General features: G+C 48.5%; 1 protein-coding gene across 14 annotated transcripts in view; it reads right to left on the minus strand.

Annotated features, from left to right (window-relative positions):
- The window catches only part of SPATA20 (spermatogenesis associated 20), a 54052-nt gene that overhangs the window by 21628 nt on the left and 18928 nt on the right, over positions 1 to 13496 (minus strand). For all 14 annotated transcript variants that reach the window (XR_014788267.1, XR_014788266.1, XR_014788268.1 and 11 more), the window contains exons 9-13: positions 11776 to 11850; positions 7001 to 7213; positions 4569 to 4761; positions 3318 to 3486; positions 262 to 470 (exon numbers count right to left, since the gene is read on the minus strand). Coding sequence is in view for 11 of the 14 variants with exons in the window: in XM_084837969.1 (XP_084694095.1) it covers positions 262 to 470; positions 3318 to 3486; positions 4569 to 4761; positions 7001 to 7213; positions 11776 to 11850 (859 nt within the window). In the remaining 3 variants the exon portion in view is untranslated. The remainder of the gene's footprint in view (positions 1 to 261; positions 471 to 3317; positions 3487 to 4568; positions 4762 to 7000; positions 7214 to 11775; positions 11851 to 13496) is intronic.

The raw sequence follows: 13496 nt of genomic DNA on the forward strand, positions 1-13496 counted from the left end.
TTCTGAGCCAAGCTTGAGGGGAATCCCACAGCAACCCTATGCAGATGTCACAGACCCCAGCTTGCAAGCCCTACATATGAAGAAAACCAGTTCTCATTGGCTGCAGCTAGGCTTTCCTTGGTGCAATACTTATTTGGTGCAGAATTCTGCTGTGGGCCCAATGCAGTACTAAGCACTGCACAAAAGCAGGAGGCTTTGCTAAGGCTCTCTCCTTCATCCGGGATTGGAAGCCCAACACTCCAGTCTCTGAGGGACACATACCATCCTTCATGCGGAGGAGCAAGGAAGGGGCACCAGCCTCCGTGGAGAAATACGCAAAGCCCTTTGGGTCCCAGAACAGCTCATCCTGCTTGTGCTGCAGCTGCACAGCCCACTCCAACCAGCTTGGGTTCAGGGAAGCTTCATAAAGATCAAAGAGTGCTTGGATTACAAAGACGTAGTCCTCCAGGAACCCGTGGATGGGAACTGAACTGCAGAAGGCCATAAGAAAGCAAGAGACATCATTGTAAGAGAAGTTCATGATCTATGGCAGCTTTCCCCAAGCTGGTGACCTCCAGATGTGTTGGACTGCAACTCCCATCATCCCCAGCCACTCCTGGCTGGGAGTGATGGGAGTTGCAGACCAACACATCTGGAGGGCACTGGGTTGGGGAATGCTGACCTATTGCCTTGGCAGCTAATTAATATTATGTGCATCACAGATGGATGGTATCTACTCCCAGGGGTTATTCTATTATCCAAATAAAAGACCTTATATATTGATTGGTTACAGCAACAGAAAAGGACACATCTTCCAATATGCAGGTAGAACATCAGTCTCCTTGGCCCTCATGGTAATGATTTTGGTATGCTCTCTCTCTCTTATCCATGGTGAGAATGAGATTTTGGAGAGTAATGGGGTTTGCTCTGGGAATTTATCGCCATCCACACCAGAAACTACAGCTAAATGTGCAGGCATTTGGTGCTAAATTACTGCTGGACTGTGTAGCCATATTTGATCCACTTTGGATATTTTTTTAAATAGAAAAGCAATATATAGTATTTAAAATAGATAAATAAAGGAATGGTTTACTGTTGTTTCCCCTGGGATGCTTGGAAGAAACAGCACGGACTGTTCTGGAATACAGTGAAGGGGCTTCTGCCTTTCTGGGCGGAAACAGTGCGGTAGCAAAACCCATTTCAAAAGCAGAGGCCTTCACATACTCTGACTCGAGGCAAACAAATAGCCAATATATTCTTCCCAACATGGGGGCAAAGAGGACCAATAGCACTTCAAGCTCGATGCAGACATTACAGAAGTGAAGTACTTTACCGTTGACATTCGCCTGGGAGCAGATACTGCTGCTTGAAAATGCAATTCTAGCATAAAAAGTCTCCCCCACTCGTCATCACCTCCTTCCTCCCTCCTTTCTCCCACCACTTCCATTTCCGAGCTATTTAAGCAAAGTTCAACCTGGCATGCAAGAGGCAGGTATGGCGCTCCTGTTAGCATTAAGCGGCCAGGCAAATTGCCCCCCTTTTCCCAATTGTCTTAATCTCTACTGACACAAGCTTAATTGGTGCTTGCCCAAGAGAAGAGCTGACTTTGGGAAGGAATAAGTCAAGGATGAGGGTTAGTTTAAGGTTCTGAAGCTTCCTTTGTCACAATCTTGATATCCATCTACATCTGTAGAACCAGCCAACGCCAGGGAAGCATCCACTGGGCTGCTGCGGAGAGCACAGAGGTACACCAGACCCCCTCAAGTGACTGGCTGCACACCTCCGTGACAGGAAAGGTTTGCATCGCTGCAAGGCCTGCACACTTCTCTCTTCGTGTGTCTGTCCACTGTGGCACCTTAAAATGTAACGCAGGGGTGCAGAATCTCAGGTCTGGGGGCCAAATCCAGCCCTCTTGGCTTTCTCAGATGACCACATCCCCTTCACCTGGCCTCATCCCCTTTTCCCTGAGCGTTTGGCAGTTTCCCAGCTTTTGTGCAGTTTCCTCCCCACCCCCAGTCTAAAAGGTTGAAAGGCTTAGTGACTGGCAGTAAGAGCTTTAGGCTAAAATATACTGGTATTTTTGGCCCACTCCCTTTTGCCTGCGGCCCCATCTATCACTGGAATGCGGTCCGCAAGAGCTTTTCCATGATGGAATTTGGTCCTCTGGCTGGAAGAGGTTCCCCACCGCTGCTGTTGTGAGTGTGTGTGTGTGTGTGTGTGTGTTCTGGGATCTTCCACTATATATCTGTCCTTACTTTTAACACACACACATACACTCCTCCACATGGCATTAACTTCTGCACCAGCATTCAGCTGCTTCTGTCACAGACAAGGTGATTCTGTGTGGTGGTTATGAGAGGGAACTGGAAGCCCCAAACTCAAACATGGCTTCAGCCATGAACTCACTGGGTGACTTTAAGCAAGGTGCTATATTTCAGCCTTCACCCACTGGCTGTAATATCGGGATAGTAACACTGGCCTACTTTATGAGGTTCTTGTGAGGCAGTGCCGAGATAGAATCATAGAATCATACCATAGAATAGTAGGGTTGGAAGGGGCCTACAAGACCATCAAGTCCAGCCCCCAGATAATGCACATGAAGTACTCTGAGCACTATGCAAATACAAGGTTAATTGGTTGGCCTTCTCCATTCTACAACTGCCTCCACCCATGCACTTCTTAGCTGGCATCACAGGCACGCAACCACAATGCCGCCTGCTTAGGCACATAGGAAGTGTGCCTTCTTCCAGATCATGCTATCTGTCCATCTAACCGCTAAATCTGGGGCGGGGAACCTCTTTCAGCCCGAGGGCCAAATTTCATTTCAGAAAAACTCTTGGGGAGCGCATACCAGGGGTGGGCGGGGCCACAGGCAAAAGGGACAGGGCCAAAAATACCAGCATATTTTGGCTTAAATCTCGCTGCCAGTCACTAAACCTTAGGAGAGCCATTTTAACCTTTTAGAATGGGGAACAAACTGCACAAAAGCCAGGACACCACCCCAAAATCAGCACTCTTGGGAAAGGGGACATGGCCTTCTAGGGACCCCCAGAGGGCCAGACTGGGACCTCAGACGAGCCAGGTTTTGCCTGCCAGCCTGAGATTCCCCACTTCTGGGCTAGATTAGAACTCAATACTGTCTATTCCAACTAGGTGCAGCTCTCCAGGATTTCAGGCATCTCCTATCTTTTAAGAGGAGATTGAACCTGAGACCTTCTGCATGTAAAGCAGGTGCTCTTCCACTGAGCAATGGTCGACTCTCCCACCACCACCTCCACCACCATCAACCCAGGTACAGCCCTCTTTTCCCCACTCACACGGTCTGGCTTGCTACTTACCTCTTGTCCACCGAGTCGCCTTGGCCCCGGTAGCAGCTCCTGAGAAGCTTTCCACTGTCGGCACTAAACATGTGGTTCTGCAAGAAGTGAGCTGCGCGTACAGCCCGGTCAACGTACTCCTCCTTGCCCAAGATGGCACCGCTCTGAGCAAAGCCAGAGATCATCAGCCCTAGAAGAGGGAACAGGCGAAGTACAGGATGGCGCTCGGCTGGATTCACATCCTCAAAGTATTCAAGGAGAAGCTTCGTTCCCTTGACATTCCGCAAAAGCAGAAGACAAGTCATCTGACACAGTCTGATTGGCCCAAGTCACTTCCACACTGAAATGGCTGCTTACAGAGCAGCTCTCAAAAATGCACTAAAGGCAGGGTGAATAGAGACAAGACAGTCATTTGACAAGCGGGAACTTACCACTGAGTGCATAATCATCGTACCCCTGGTGAGGAGATTTTTTACCAGGGAAATGAAAGGGGAATACAAAACAATTTCCCTGTCACCTGGGGCAGGGTGACAGAACCCGAGTGGGGTACAGTCACGGAAGTTATCGTTGGCAAGATGTTTGCCTTCAGCCAAAGGTGAGCAGTCAACAAGCCTTTATGGCTCCAAACGCTAGTTCTCCCACTATGCATTAAAGGTGAGCCTACTCTTAGGACCCTTTCTGAAAGAAGACCCATGACTTCCGGAACTGCTTGCCAAACATGTGCATTCTCAAGAGGGACAGTCATGTGCGTTTGCCTACTGCTTATTACATTTAGGTATCTTCACTCCAAAATGGGCAGGAGCGTCTCCTTTGCGACTATATAATGGGAAAAGCCACAGTAATGTAATAGCTGCATGGGTTATGGAAGATTTTTTCAAAGTGCCTGTGTGTGAGGAAAACAGAAGAAAGGTGCTGCTGCCCCCTGCTGGCACAACAGGGGAAAAGCTTCTGAAGAATAATGCTTTGCTCTAATGCTATATGCAGGGGGTGGAAAATATATCAAAGACAAGAGAATGAGAGGAAAAACAGTAGACCATTTTGGTCGTATCCGAGCCTGTTCCTCCAGCATCAATCAGGGAAGTAGATCTGCTCAGCTGTGATATCACTTCCCTTTGACGGATGCATCATGGAAGAGCCTACTTTGGCTAAAATACCATCACTGTCTGCCCCAGACCCCTCTCCGGACTTATGTGGGATCATTCCATGTGATTGTGCACACATGCACTCACATCACTGCGCTCAGCGCAAGAGAACCCGCAAGAGAAGCCTCACCATTCCAGGACGCCAGCATCTTGGTGTCCAGATGGGGCCGTGGCCGATGGGCTCGTGCCTTACACAGCTGCTCCCTGCTTTTAACAAGCAGCGTCTTCAGCTGTTCCAGCTCCAGTCCAAACCGGGCAGCTGTAAGTTCCAGGGAATACTGCACGATCAGGACGTTTTTCCCTTTTAGCTCATTGTGAGGGTCCTGAAACCAAACAAAACGGAAAAGGATCAGATATCCTCAAAATCATACTTGTGCTATCTATCATCTCCCTAGCCCCATCCTAGGAGCCTACTATTGGGACAACTCTAGTCTCACTCACTGGTCTAACTCGCCGGGACAACCTAAGGTACGATGCACTGGTGCCAAACCCCAAACCATTGTCTTTTCCCTTTTTTCTGTTCAAATGATCAGAGATAACAAGGGGATTCCCCTCCACGCTTCCTCCCCACTAGCCTCCAGGCCAGGGAGCAGGGCTTAGGGAGGGGAGTGGGCAGGGCTCATGGAGACAGCCCAAGCTTTTATGGATCAGTTGGGGGACCTCCATGGGCCTGATTAGTTTAGGAGAAGGAGACAGAGCAGAAAAGAGGCAACTAGACACAGGGAAAGAGAGACGAAGGACAGCCATATACAGAAACATGTGGAAGTGGATCCTATGTTGAAGGTTCAGTTAAAGGTAGGCCGCAAAGTGGAAAGGGGTTAAGGATTATTGATCAAACTCATCTATCGCAATATTGTTGTGACCTTATTACAAGAAAACTGTCCTCCTTGGACCTCCTGAATAGCAACTCTCACCGTGCTGAAGACTCCGTTACCCCTGGTCTACACCCCTAGTTTCTAAATATTTGGGAGCCATCCAGTTAGTTCTGAAGCTCCAATCTCAACCTGTTAATCAGCCAGCATCCAGCATCATTGAGGACATACCATCCCTTCCACTAACAATAGGGTGGTGCTGGCTAAGCAGGAAACCCCACCTTCTAGGGCCCTTCCCAAACTGCAGCCCAACAAATGCATGGACTGTTATCACTCATTCACTGCCCAAGATCCAGGCATCTTCCCTGAAACCTTCCATTTGGGGGACATCGCATCTTCCCAGCATTCAAACAGGAATACACAGGTTGCTGGGAAAATGTGGACCTTCCTCGGCTAGCTGATACTGGATGTGTGGGGCCTAGGAGAAGGTCTTCTGGGGAGTGCTGCTGCACGTTGATTCTTTCTAGCACACGGGTTTAACTATCAGTTTCTGACTTTTCACTCTGACATCTCAGAGTGCTGAGTACATGGACGGAGTGAATTGTATTCCAAGGCAAGAAGAACATCAGCAGAATAAAAATGCACCTCGTTAGCATTGCCAATCGTTCTGTGAGTGGCTGCCGTTAGGCCTGGCAGCGTATCATTTGCCCTGGGTGTCTGTAAAGAGTACTTCGACGATCCAGTCCTTAAGAACATGTAATGTCCCTGTGTGTTTTAGAGCATGGAAACAGACTGGCATGAAGGTGATCATCTGGGTATTTGCCTCCTGGCCTATGTGTCACTCTCAGGGACAAGCCAGGATGTGGGTGGCAGCAGAGGGTCAGGTGGAAGCCAGTGGCAAAGCGGCCAGGCAGGATCTGGGAAGAATTGGGACAGGGCAAGCCAAAGAGTCAAAATGTAGGTTTGTAGGAGCTTGCACTAAGACCTGTTGACTGGCCTGCCAGCAGCCTCTTCCGGTTTCCTTTTCTAGCGCCTGCTGAGAGATTGGAGCCAAAGAAAGCCAAGAAGCTCAGGTGAGCTTGCATTCCAAGGCAGGGCAGGGCGAAGGAGGAGCAACTCCTGACAGGTATGTGTCATTATTGATTACCGTGACTAATGACTGACTTACTCATCTGAAAAGAACTAGTGTTCTGTATGCCATGTCCGGAAATGTAATCAAAGGTTACAAGATGGAAGCAGGGCTAGTGTGGGAGAGCAAAGGTGAAGAATAATCTGAGCGGGACCTGTAAAATCGTATTTTTGCGTGAGTGAAAGCCTCTGCCATCCCACATAATTAAACAAGCTTCTGCTTCACACATTCTCTGGTTGTTGCCTGGAGTGAGACAAATTTGGGTCTGGAGATAGCCGGTAAGCAACCGTGAATTCTAAGAAACCCCTGCTGCCTTAGTGCTCGTTCTCCCAACATAGCTGCTCTCACATGGATTAGTGGAGTAGTGCAACCTTCCCCACCTGGTGCCCTCTGGATGTGTTGGACTACAACTCCCAGCATCCCCCAGCCCACATGGTTGGCTGGGGCTACTAGGAGTTGTAGTCCAACACACCTGGAGGGCACCAGACTGGGGAAGGCTGAGATAGTGCAACCCTATTCCAAGCATAGGCCTCCCAGGCACCTGCTGGATAGCACCCGTGACATCACCAGTGACAAGAGGCACAACTCTCCCGCCCCGGCTGTGTCTCCCTCCCATTGTACCTTCAATGGATTCACATTGCCATCCTCTTTAACCCCAAAGTGATGCATGAAGACATCTGCCGTGGTCTTTTTCTCCGGAATCCCTTCAATGGGGTCTGGGAGGAGCTCCCGGATCTCCTCAGCTGTCCACACACAGAACGCCCCCTCTTGCTTCTCTTCTGACTGGACAGTGGGGTAGGAATCTGCATCCTCCGCACTGTAAAACCCCCCAGACTGAAAACAAAAGCAGTGTCGTTAGGCGAACCCTCCACTCCTGGGGAGACCGGTCCATTCCCCAAGCATAAGCAGCCAGGCAGTGAACACCTGGCTGGGAAACTGACTGGCCAGGAGGAAGTCCAGTCATTTGCACCGTCATGGTCCTGCCCTACAGCAAGAAATCTGGCTTGGTAGCTCACATCCCAACATTTTCTTTTTGTTCCAAAGAAATGCAGCTTTAATTTTCAAAGAGCAATTGTCTCGCCTTCAGAATTTCCAAGAACGTTACTAAGAACCAGGGCCACTAAACATATAGCAACCAAAGGAGCAGTGCATGAAGCTTCCAGTAGGCAGGAAAGGGTTTCTGCACTGCATACATTTCTCAGATGCCCCCGGTCACATAAAAATAAAATAGCAGCATTGGGAGGGGCCGCTATTATTTCTACTTCATTATTATTTCACAGGACACATATTAATAACACATGTCCTTATAAAGACAGAGAGCTGATCTCTTATGTGGTAACGGTGGTAAGACTTGTTTGTGCCAAATGTGGAAGGCAAATGAAAATACAAAGTATTAAAGAAGGGTTGGGTAAGACCTGGGACTATGCTTCCATGGCAAAAAACATGGACTTCGTACATGTCAAATAAGAGAAGTTGGACAAATTTTTAGATAAATGGGAAGCTTTTATTAATGTTTTAATGCTAGTCATTTACATACCCATGAAGGTATAGCCATTTATATTGGGGCTGTGCACCACGTCGGTCCAAAGCCCAAATAACGAAGTGAAGCAGGCTGATTTGGAGGTGCCTCATCTTGCTCCGAAGCAGATCAGAACAGCACCAAGGCGCTCCAAACCAAAGCAGGTCACCTACAAGGCGCCTTGTCCACCTCATATAGTCAAAGCTCTTCTTATGCCTTCTGAGCAGCTCAGACAGGCTGTCTCCAAAATGTATCAACTTCTGAAAGATCATAGGGAGGAGAGGGGGAAGGGGAGAGGATGTGGAGGTGCCAAATGTATCAATTTGAGAGAGATCAGGGCACCGGGAGGGCGGGGGAAGGGGAGAGGAGAGGGAGGGGGAGGGAGCTTTGCTGTGAGCCAGCCTTCATTTGCTCATTGTGAGAGAGGAAGTGTTACTGGAGAGGACTCTCTGAACGTTATTTGGCTAGAGCAGTGGTCTCCAAAGTGGGGTGCATGCAGTGGGGGTGCATGCAGTGGGGGTGCAAGACGATCCACTGGGGTACACGAGCCACCCGATAATTGAGCAGCCTCCCGCTGCCATTGTGTGCAATGATGGTGGTGGCTGCGGCGGCAGCAGCAGGATGGGATGGGAGCTGAGAGGGAAGCTCCATGGCATTCCTCTCTCCACTCCAGTCCTAGCCACTGGGAGCAACTGCCCCAGTCTCTGCCAGGCATGGCAGAGGAAGCCTTAACCCTTCCCACTCTCCTTTGGCAGAATGAAGCCAAGAAGAAAGTGCATGCTATGGGGGCTGGGTAAAACGAGGATCCATAAAATCAAAAAGGGATCCTCATGACTTCATGTGATTTTTAAAGGGAAAACCCACAAAACCACCATCCACTCACAGAGCACATCTGCCTCCGTGGACTGAACCAGAAAAATCACGAATCTGCCACTCGTAGGTGCAGCCACAGCACAAAAACAGGGATCTGAGACAGGGATCCTCATGATTTTTACAAGAAAGATACCCCAAAACACCGTCATATCACAGAACACATCTGTGCCCACAGACAGAGTGACAAAAAACATAGATTTGGGGCTTCATAGCACCATCATGTTTTAAAGCCATGGATGAGATGCCCAATTCCATATGGATCTTCTGAATGTTTTACATTGGGTCCCCCCTGCCCAAACCCCCCTCCATCAAAGCACAGAACTCATCTTTGTCCAAATATGCACACTAAGAATCCCAGATCTGCTGCTTCCCAGCAGATCCCGGATCGCCTACTTCACCTCAAATGGTGTGAAAAATCATATGAAATCAAGAGGATCCCTACCTCGGATCCCTGATTTTGCGCCATGGCTGCACCCGTGAGTGGCACATCCATAATTTTTCTGGTTCAGTCCCTGGAGGCAGATGTGCTGTGTGATTGGATGGTGGTTGGGGGGGGGGGGGGGTCTCCCCTTTAAAAATCATATGAAATCATGAGGTTCCCTTTTTGACTTCATGGATCCTTGTTTTACTTTCTTCCTGTGCTATAACAGCTATGTTAGTGTCTCCCCACCCCACCCTTCTGTAACAGGTTTACCTATCATTCTTGTTATTTGTTCGTTTAAAAATCCAGAAAATTTATTTATTTATTTATTTATTAAATTTATTAATCGCCCATCTGACTGGTCACCCAGCCACTCTGGGCGATGTACAACCCACCATAAACAATTTAAAACAATAAAATTTTACCATAAATTTTTTTTAAAAAAATACCCTAACCCACCCCAAATGCCTGCCTGAACAACCACGTTTTTAATGCACGACGGAAGCTCATTAAAGCTCATTAAATTTCACTGTACTTGCTTATCTTTCCCTGCCCACTTTTCAATTCTCTCTCAACCATTAGTTTGCCCTTACTTTGATTCCCTCTAGATTATTTATTATCTATATCTATATCTATATCTATAGTTAGTATTTTGTTCTTGGCTCTGCTCCACTTCCCCTTCTCAATTCCTGTATTCCTTCCCTTCCCATTTTTGATCTCTTTTCCCTAAGAAAAACAAACAAAAAAACAAATTAAAACCCCCTTTCTCTTCTGTTAGGGTTATAGTCAGTCCCCCCCCCCCCCGCCCTGCTTGTAGTTTAGTGTTTGCTTTTCTTTTGCTCACGTGTTGGTGTGTGCTTGTGTTGTGTGGACAAGCAAACAGTGTGTGTCAAAGGAGTACACACAGTCCACATTTCCAGAAACAGTGGGCAAAGCACTGCACACGTTAACAGTTATTATTGAAATAATATAATACTACACTGTGTGTTGCAAAGCAAGCAAGCCCAATATGAGGCATCTTCGGGCTCTTGGAAGGGGCAGGGGTGGGTGAGGTGCTGCTGTGCCCTCCTGGCAGGTTGCTGCGTTGCTTCCTGCCTCTGTCAGTCCAGCAGACAACTGTTGTTGCTCTTCGTTCAAGTCAATGTGCCCACCTGGCAGGGTTGCTGTCTTGGTTGCTTCCTGCCTACCAGCCAGTGTTTTCCCAGGCAGATCAGCCAAAGAGACCCTGAGGTTATTGACTGTGAATAGGAAAGTAGTACTATTTGCACTTCAAAGAAACCTACCACAGAGTTTAGGGACAGTGACCTCCTCACCGCTTTAACACCTAAACTCTGGTTTGAGATTCTGAGAACACCACATTTTACCTGCACCTTGTACAAAAACTAGTGGGCCAAACTGTCTGAGGTGGGATGCCCTCCATGGTGGCTGTGCATTCCCCAACTTTCATGCACTTCTGTGCAAGCAGTGAAAAGTTATAGCTCTTTGCTTTGAGAGTTTTTGTGGGAAAAAAAATCAAATTTTACCTGTGCCTAGCACAGAAACCACTGGGCCAAACTGTCTGAACTTTGGCACGTGGAGTCCCCTCCAGGGGGGCTGAGAGGTCTTCAAATTTCATGAATGTATCATCAAAACTGAAAACGTTATGGCCATTTGTGTTTTCCCATGCAAGTCAACGGAAAAACGCCAAAAACTATTTGAACATCCGAATCTCGCTTCAGATTCAGATCCAAGTCGAAGTGGAGGGGGTCCAAATCTGTCTGAAGCAGAGCAGGGCCACTTCAGAAGATCTGAAGCAGCATCCAAAGCAGAGCGGGGGCAGGGGGTGTCCGTGCACAGCCCTAATTTATGTTCTACCACGTTTTCACATTTTAAAACATTTTCACATTTTAAAAATAAAATGTTATTTTTACATGCTACATTTTTTAACTGTATTCCTGCCCAAAAAATCTCTGAAGAACCCTAAAGCATTCACAGATGCTGTACTTTAAAGCCAACTCAAGTTCTTTGCTCTAGAAAAGGCCTACATAACTTGTGACTCATGCCAACCTGAATGCAGCTGAGAGGAATAATGGGAAGAGGCTCTGTGTCAGCTTGGTGGGAGGATGTGCTATGACTGTATTCTTTCCAACCCAGGAGACTGTGGCTCCCAGTGCAATCAAGGATCAAAATGGCTGCATTTTCATCAGTTCCAGGTGGATGCTGACAACTCCAAGGCCATCCAGCATCTAAAGCAGGCATGTGGAACCTCTTTCAGTCCTGAGGGCCAGATTTCAATTTTGGGTGCCGCAGTCCAGTGGTGGATGAGGCCAAGAGAAAAAAGGGCCAGGCCAAAAATACAAGCATATTGTAGCTTCAAGCCCTTACTGCCAGAAACTAAAGTTTATTGCCATTAACTACATACTCCAACCATTTAAAATGGGAAGTCTGGGGGAGGGGAATGCTGACACTCTACAAAAGCCAGGAAACCACCAACTGAACAGTGGTCGGGAGAAAGGGGGTGAGGCCATGTGGGAACCCAGGATTTGGTCCCCACGCCTGAGGTTTCGCATCCCTTATCTAGCGGCAGTTAAGATGGTGGGTTACCTTGTCACTCAGATCCCGGGAAACGTAGCGTAGAAGGTCTGCTGCAATATCTGCAAATAATTCATCCCCAGAAATCTGTTTAAGACACAAGGAGGATTTTACTCCAAAGATTTATTTATTTATTCAATTTCTTAATCACCCATCTGGCCGGTCACCCGACCACTCTGGGCAATGTACAACAGTACAATTTAAAACAGTAAAATTACACATTAAACATTATTTAAAAATACCCTAACCTACCGCAAATGCCTGCCTGAATAACCAAGTTTTCAGTGCATGGAGGAAGCTCATTAAAGAGGGAGCGTGGCAGAGTTCCCTAGGGAGAGAGTTCCACAGAGTAGGGGCCACCACAGAGAAGACCCTCTCCCTCGTCCTCACCAGCCTAGCTGTCCTGGCTGATGGGACAGAGAGAAGGCCATCCGAGGCTGACCTTGTTGAGCGGCCTTGTCTGGTGTTGCTGGAGGCACTCCTTGAGATAGGCTGGGCTGGAACCGTATAGGGTTTTAAAGGTCAAAACCAACACCTTGAATTTGGCCCGGAAAACAACTGGTAGCCAGTGCAACTCCTTCAGCACCGGAGTGATGTGATCACGTCAGCCTTTAATCAGGTGAGCCGCTGCGTTCTGCACCAGCTGCAGCTTCCGAACCGTCTTCAAGGGTAACCCCACGTAGAGCACATTACAGTAGTCTAGACGAGAGGAGACCAGGGCATGTACTACCGATGGGAGCAGATGGTCGGGAAGGTAGGGGCACAGCCGCCGTATCAGATGCAGTTGATACAACGCTGTCTGGCTCATAGCTGACACCTGAGCCTCCATGGACAGCTGGGAGTCTAAAATGACCCCCAGGCTGCGGACCTGGTCTTTCAAGGGTAGCCATACCCCATTCAACACCAGGTCAACATCCCCCAACCTCCTCTTGTCTCCCACCAAAAGTACCTCGGTCTTGTCAGGGTTCAGTTTCAGCTTATTCCTCCCCATCCAGCCACTCACCATCTCCAGACACTTGGACAGGGATTCTACGGCCAACCTTGGTGAAGATTTGAACGAGAGGCAGAGCTGCGTGTCATCCGCATATTGATGACACCGCACCCCAAACCTCCTGATGATAGCCCCCAGTGGCTTCACATAGACGTTAAATAGCATCAGGGAGAGGATGGAACCCTGTGGCACCCCACACGTGAGCAGCCACAGGTCCAACACGTCCTCTCCCAGTGCTACCCTCTGGTGCCTGCCAGAGAGGAAGGACCGGAACCACTGTAATACGATGTCGCCAATGCCCAGTCTCTCCAGGCGGTCCAGGAGGATACTGTGGTCAACGGTATCAAAAGCTGCTGAGAAGTCAAGGAGAACAAGGAAGGAGCATTCACCCCTATCCAAAGCCCTCCTGATATCATCCACCAAAGTGACCAAGGCCGTTTCTGTCCCATGCCCAGGCCAGAAGCCCGATTGAAATGGATCTAGATAATCGGCTTCTTCCAAGTGTGCCTTCAACTGCATCGCCACCACCCGCTCAATCACCTTGCCCCAAAATGGCAGATTCGAGACTGGGCGAAAGTTGTTCAGAACTTGGGGAACCAAGGAGGGCTTCTTTAAGAGTGATCTTATCACTGCCTCCTTGAGGGCTGATGGCATCACTCCCTCCTCAAGGGAGGCGCTCACCACCGCCCTGATCCCCTCACCCAATCTCTCTCTGCAGCCCATAATCAGCCAAGATGGGCAA

Source organism: Heloderma suspectum, chromosome 2 (assembly GCF_057233095.1).
Source record: "Heloderma suspectum isolate Gila_16-S chromosome 2, 16-S_ref, whole genome shotgun sequence".
Classification (NCBI taxonomy): Eukaryota; Metazoa; Chordata; class Lepidosauria; order Squamata; family Helodermatidae; genus Heloderma; species Heloderma suspectum.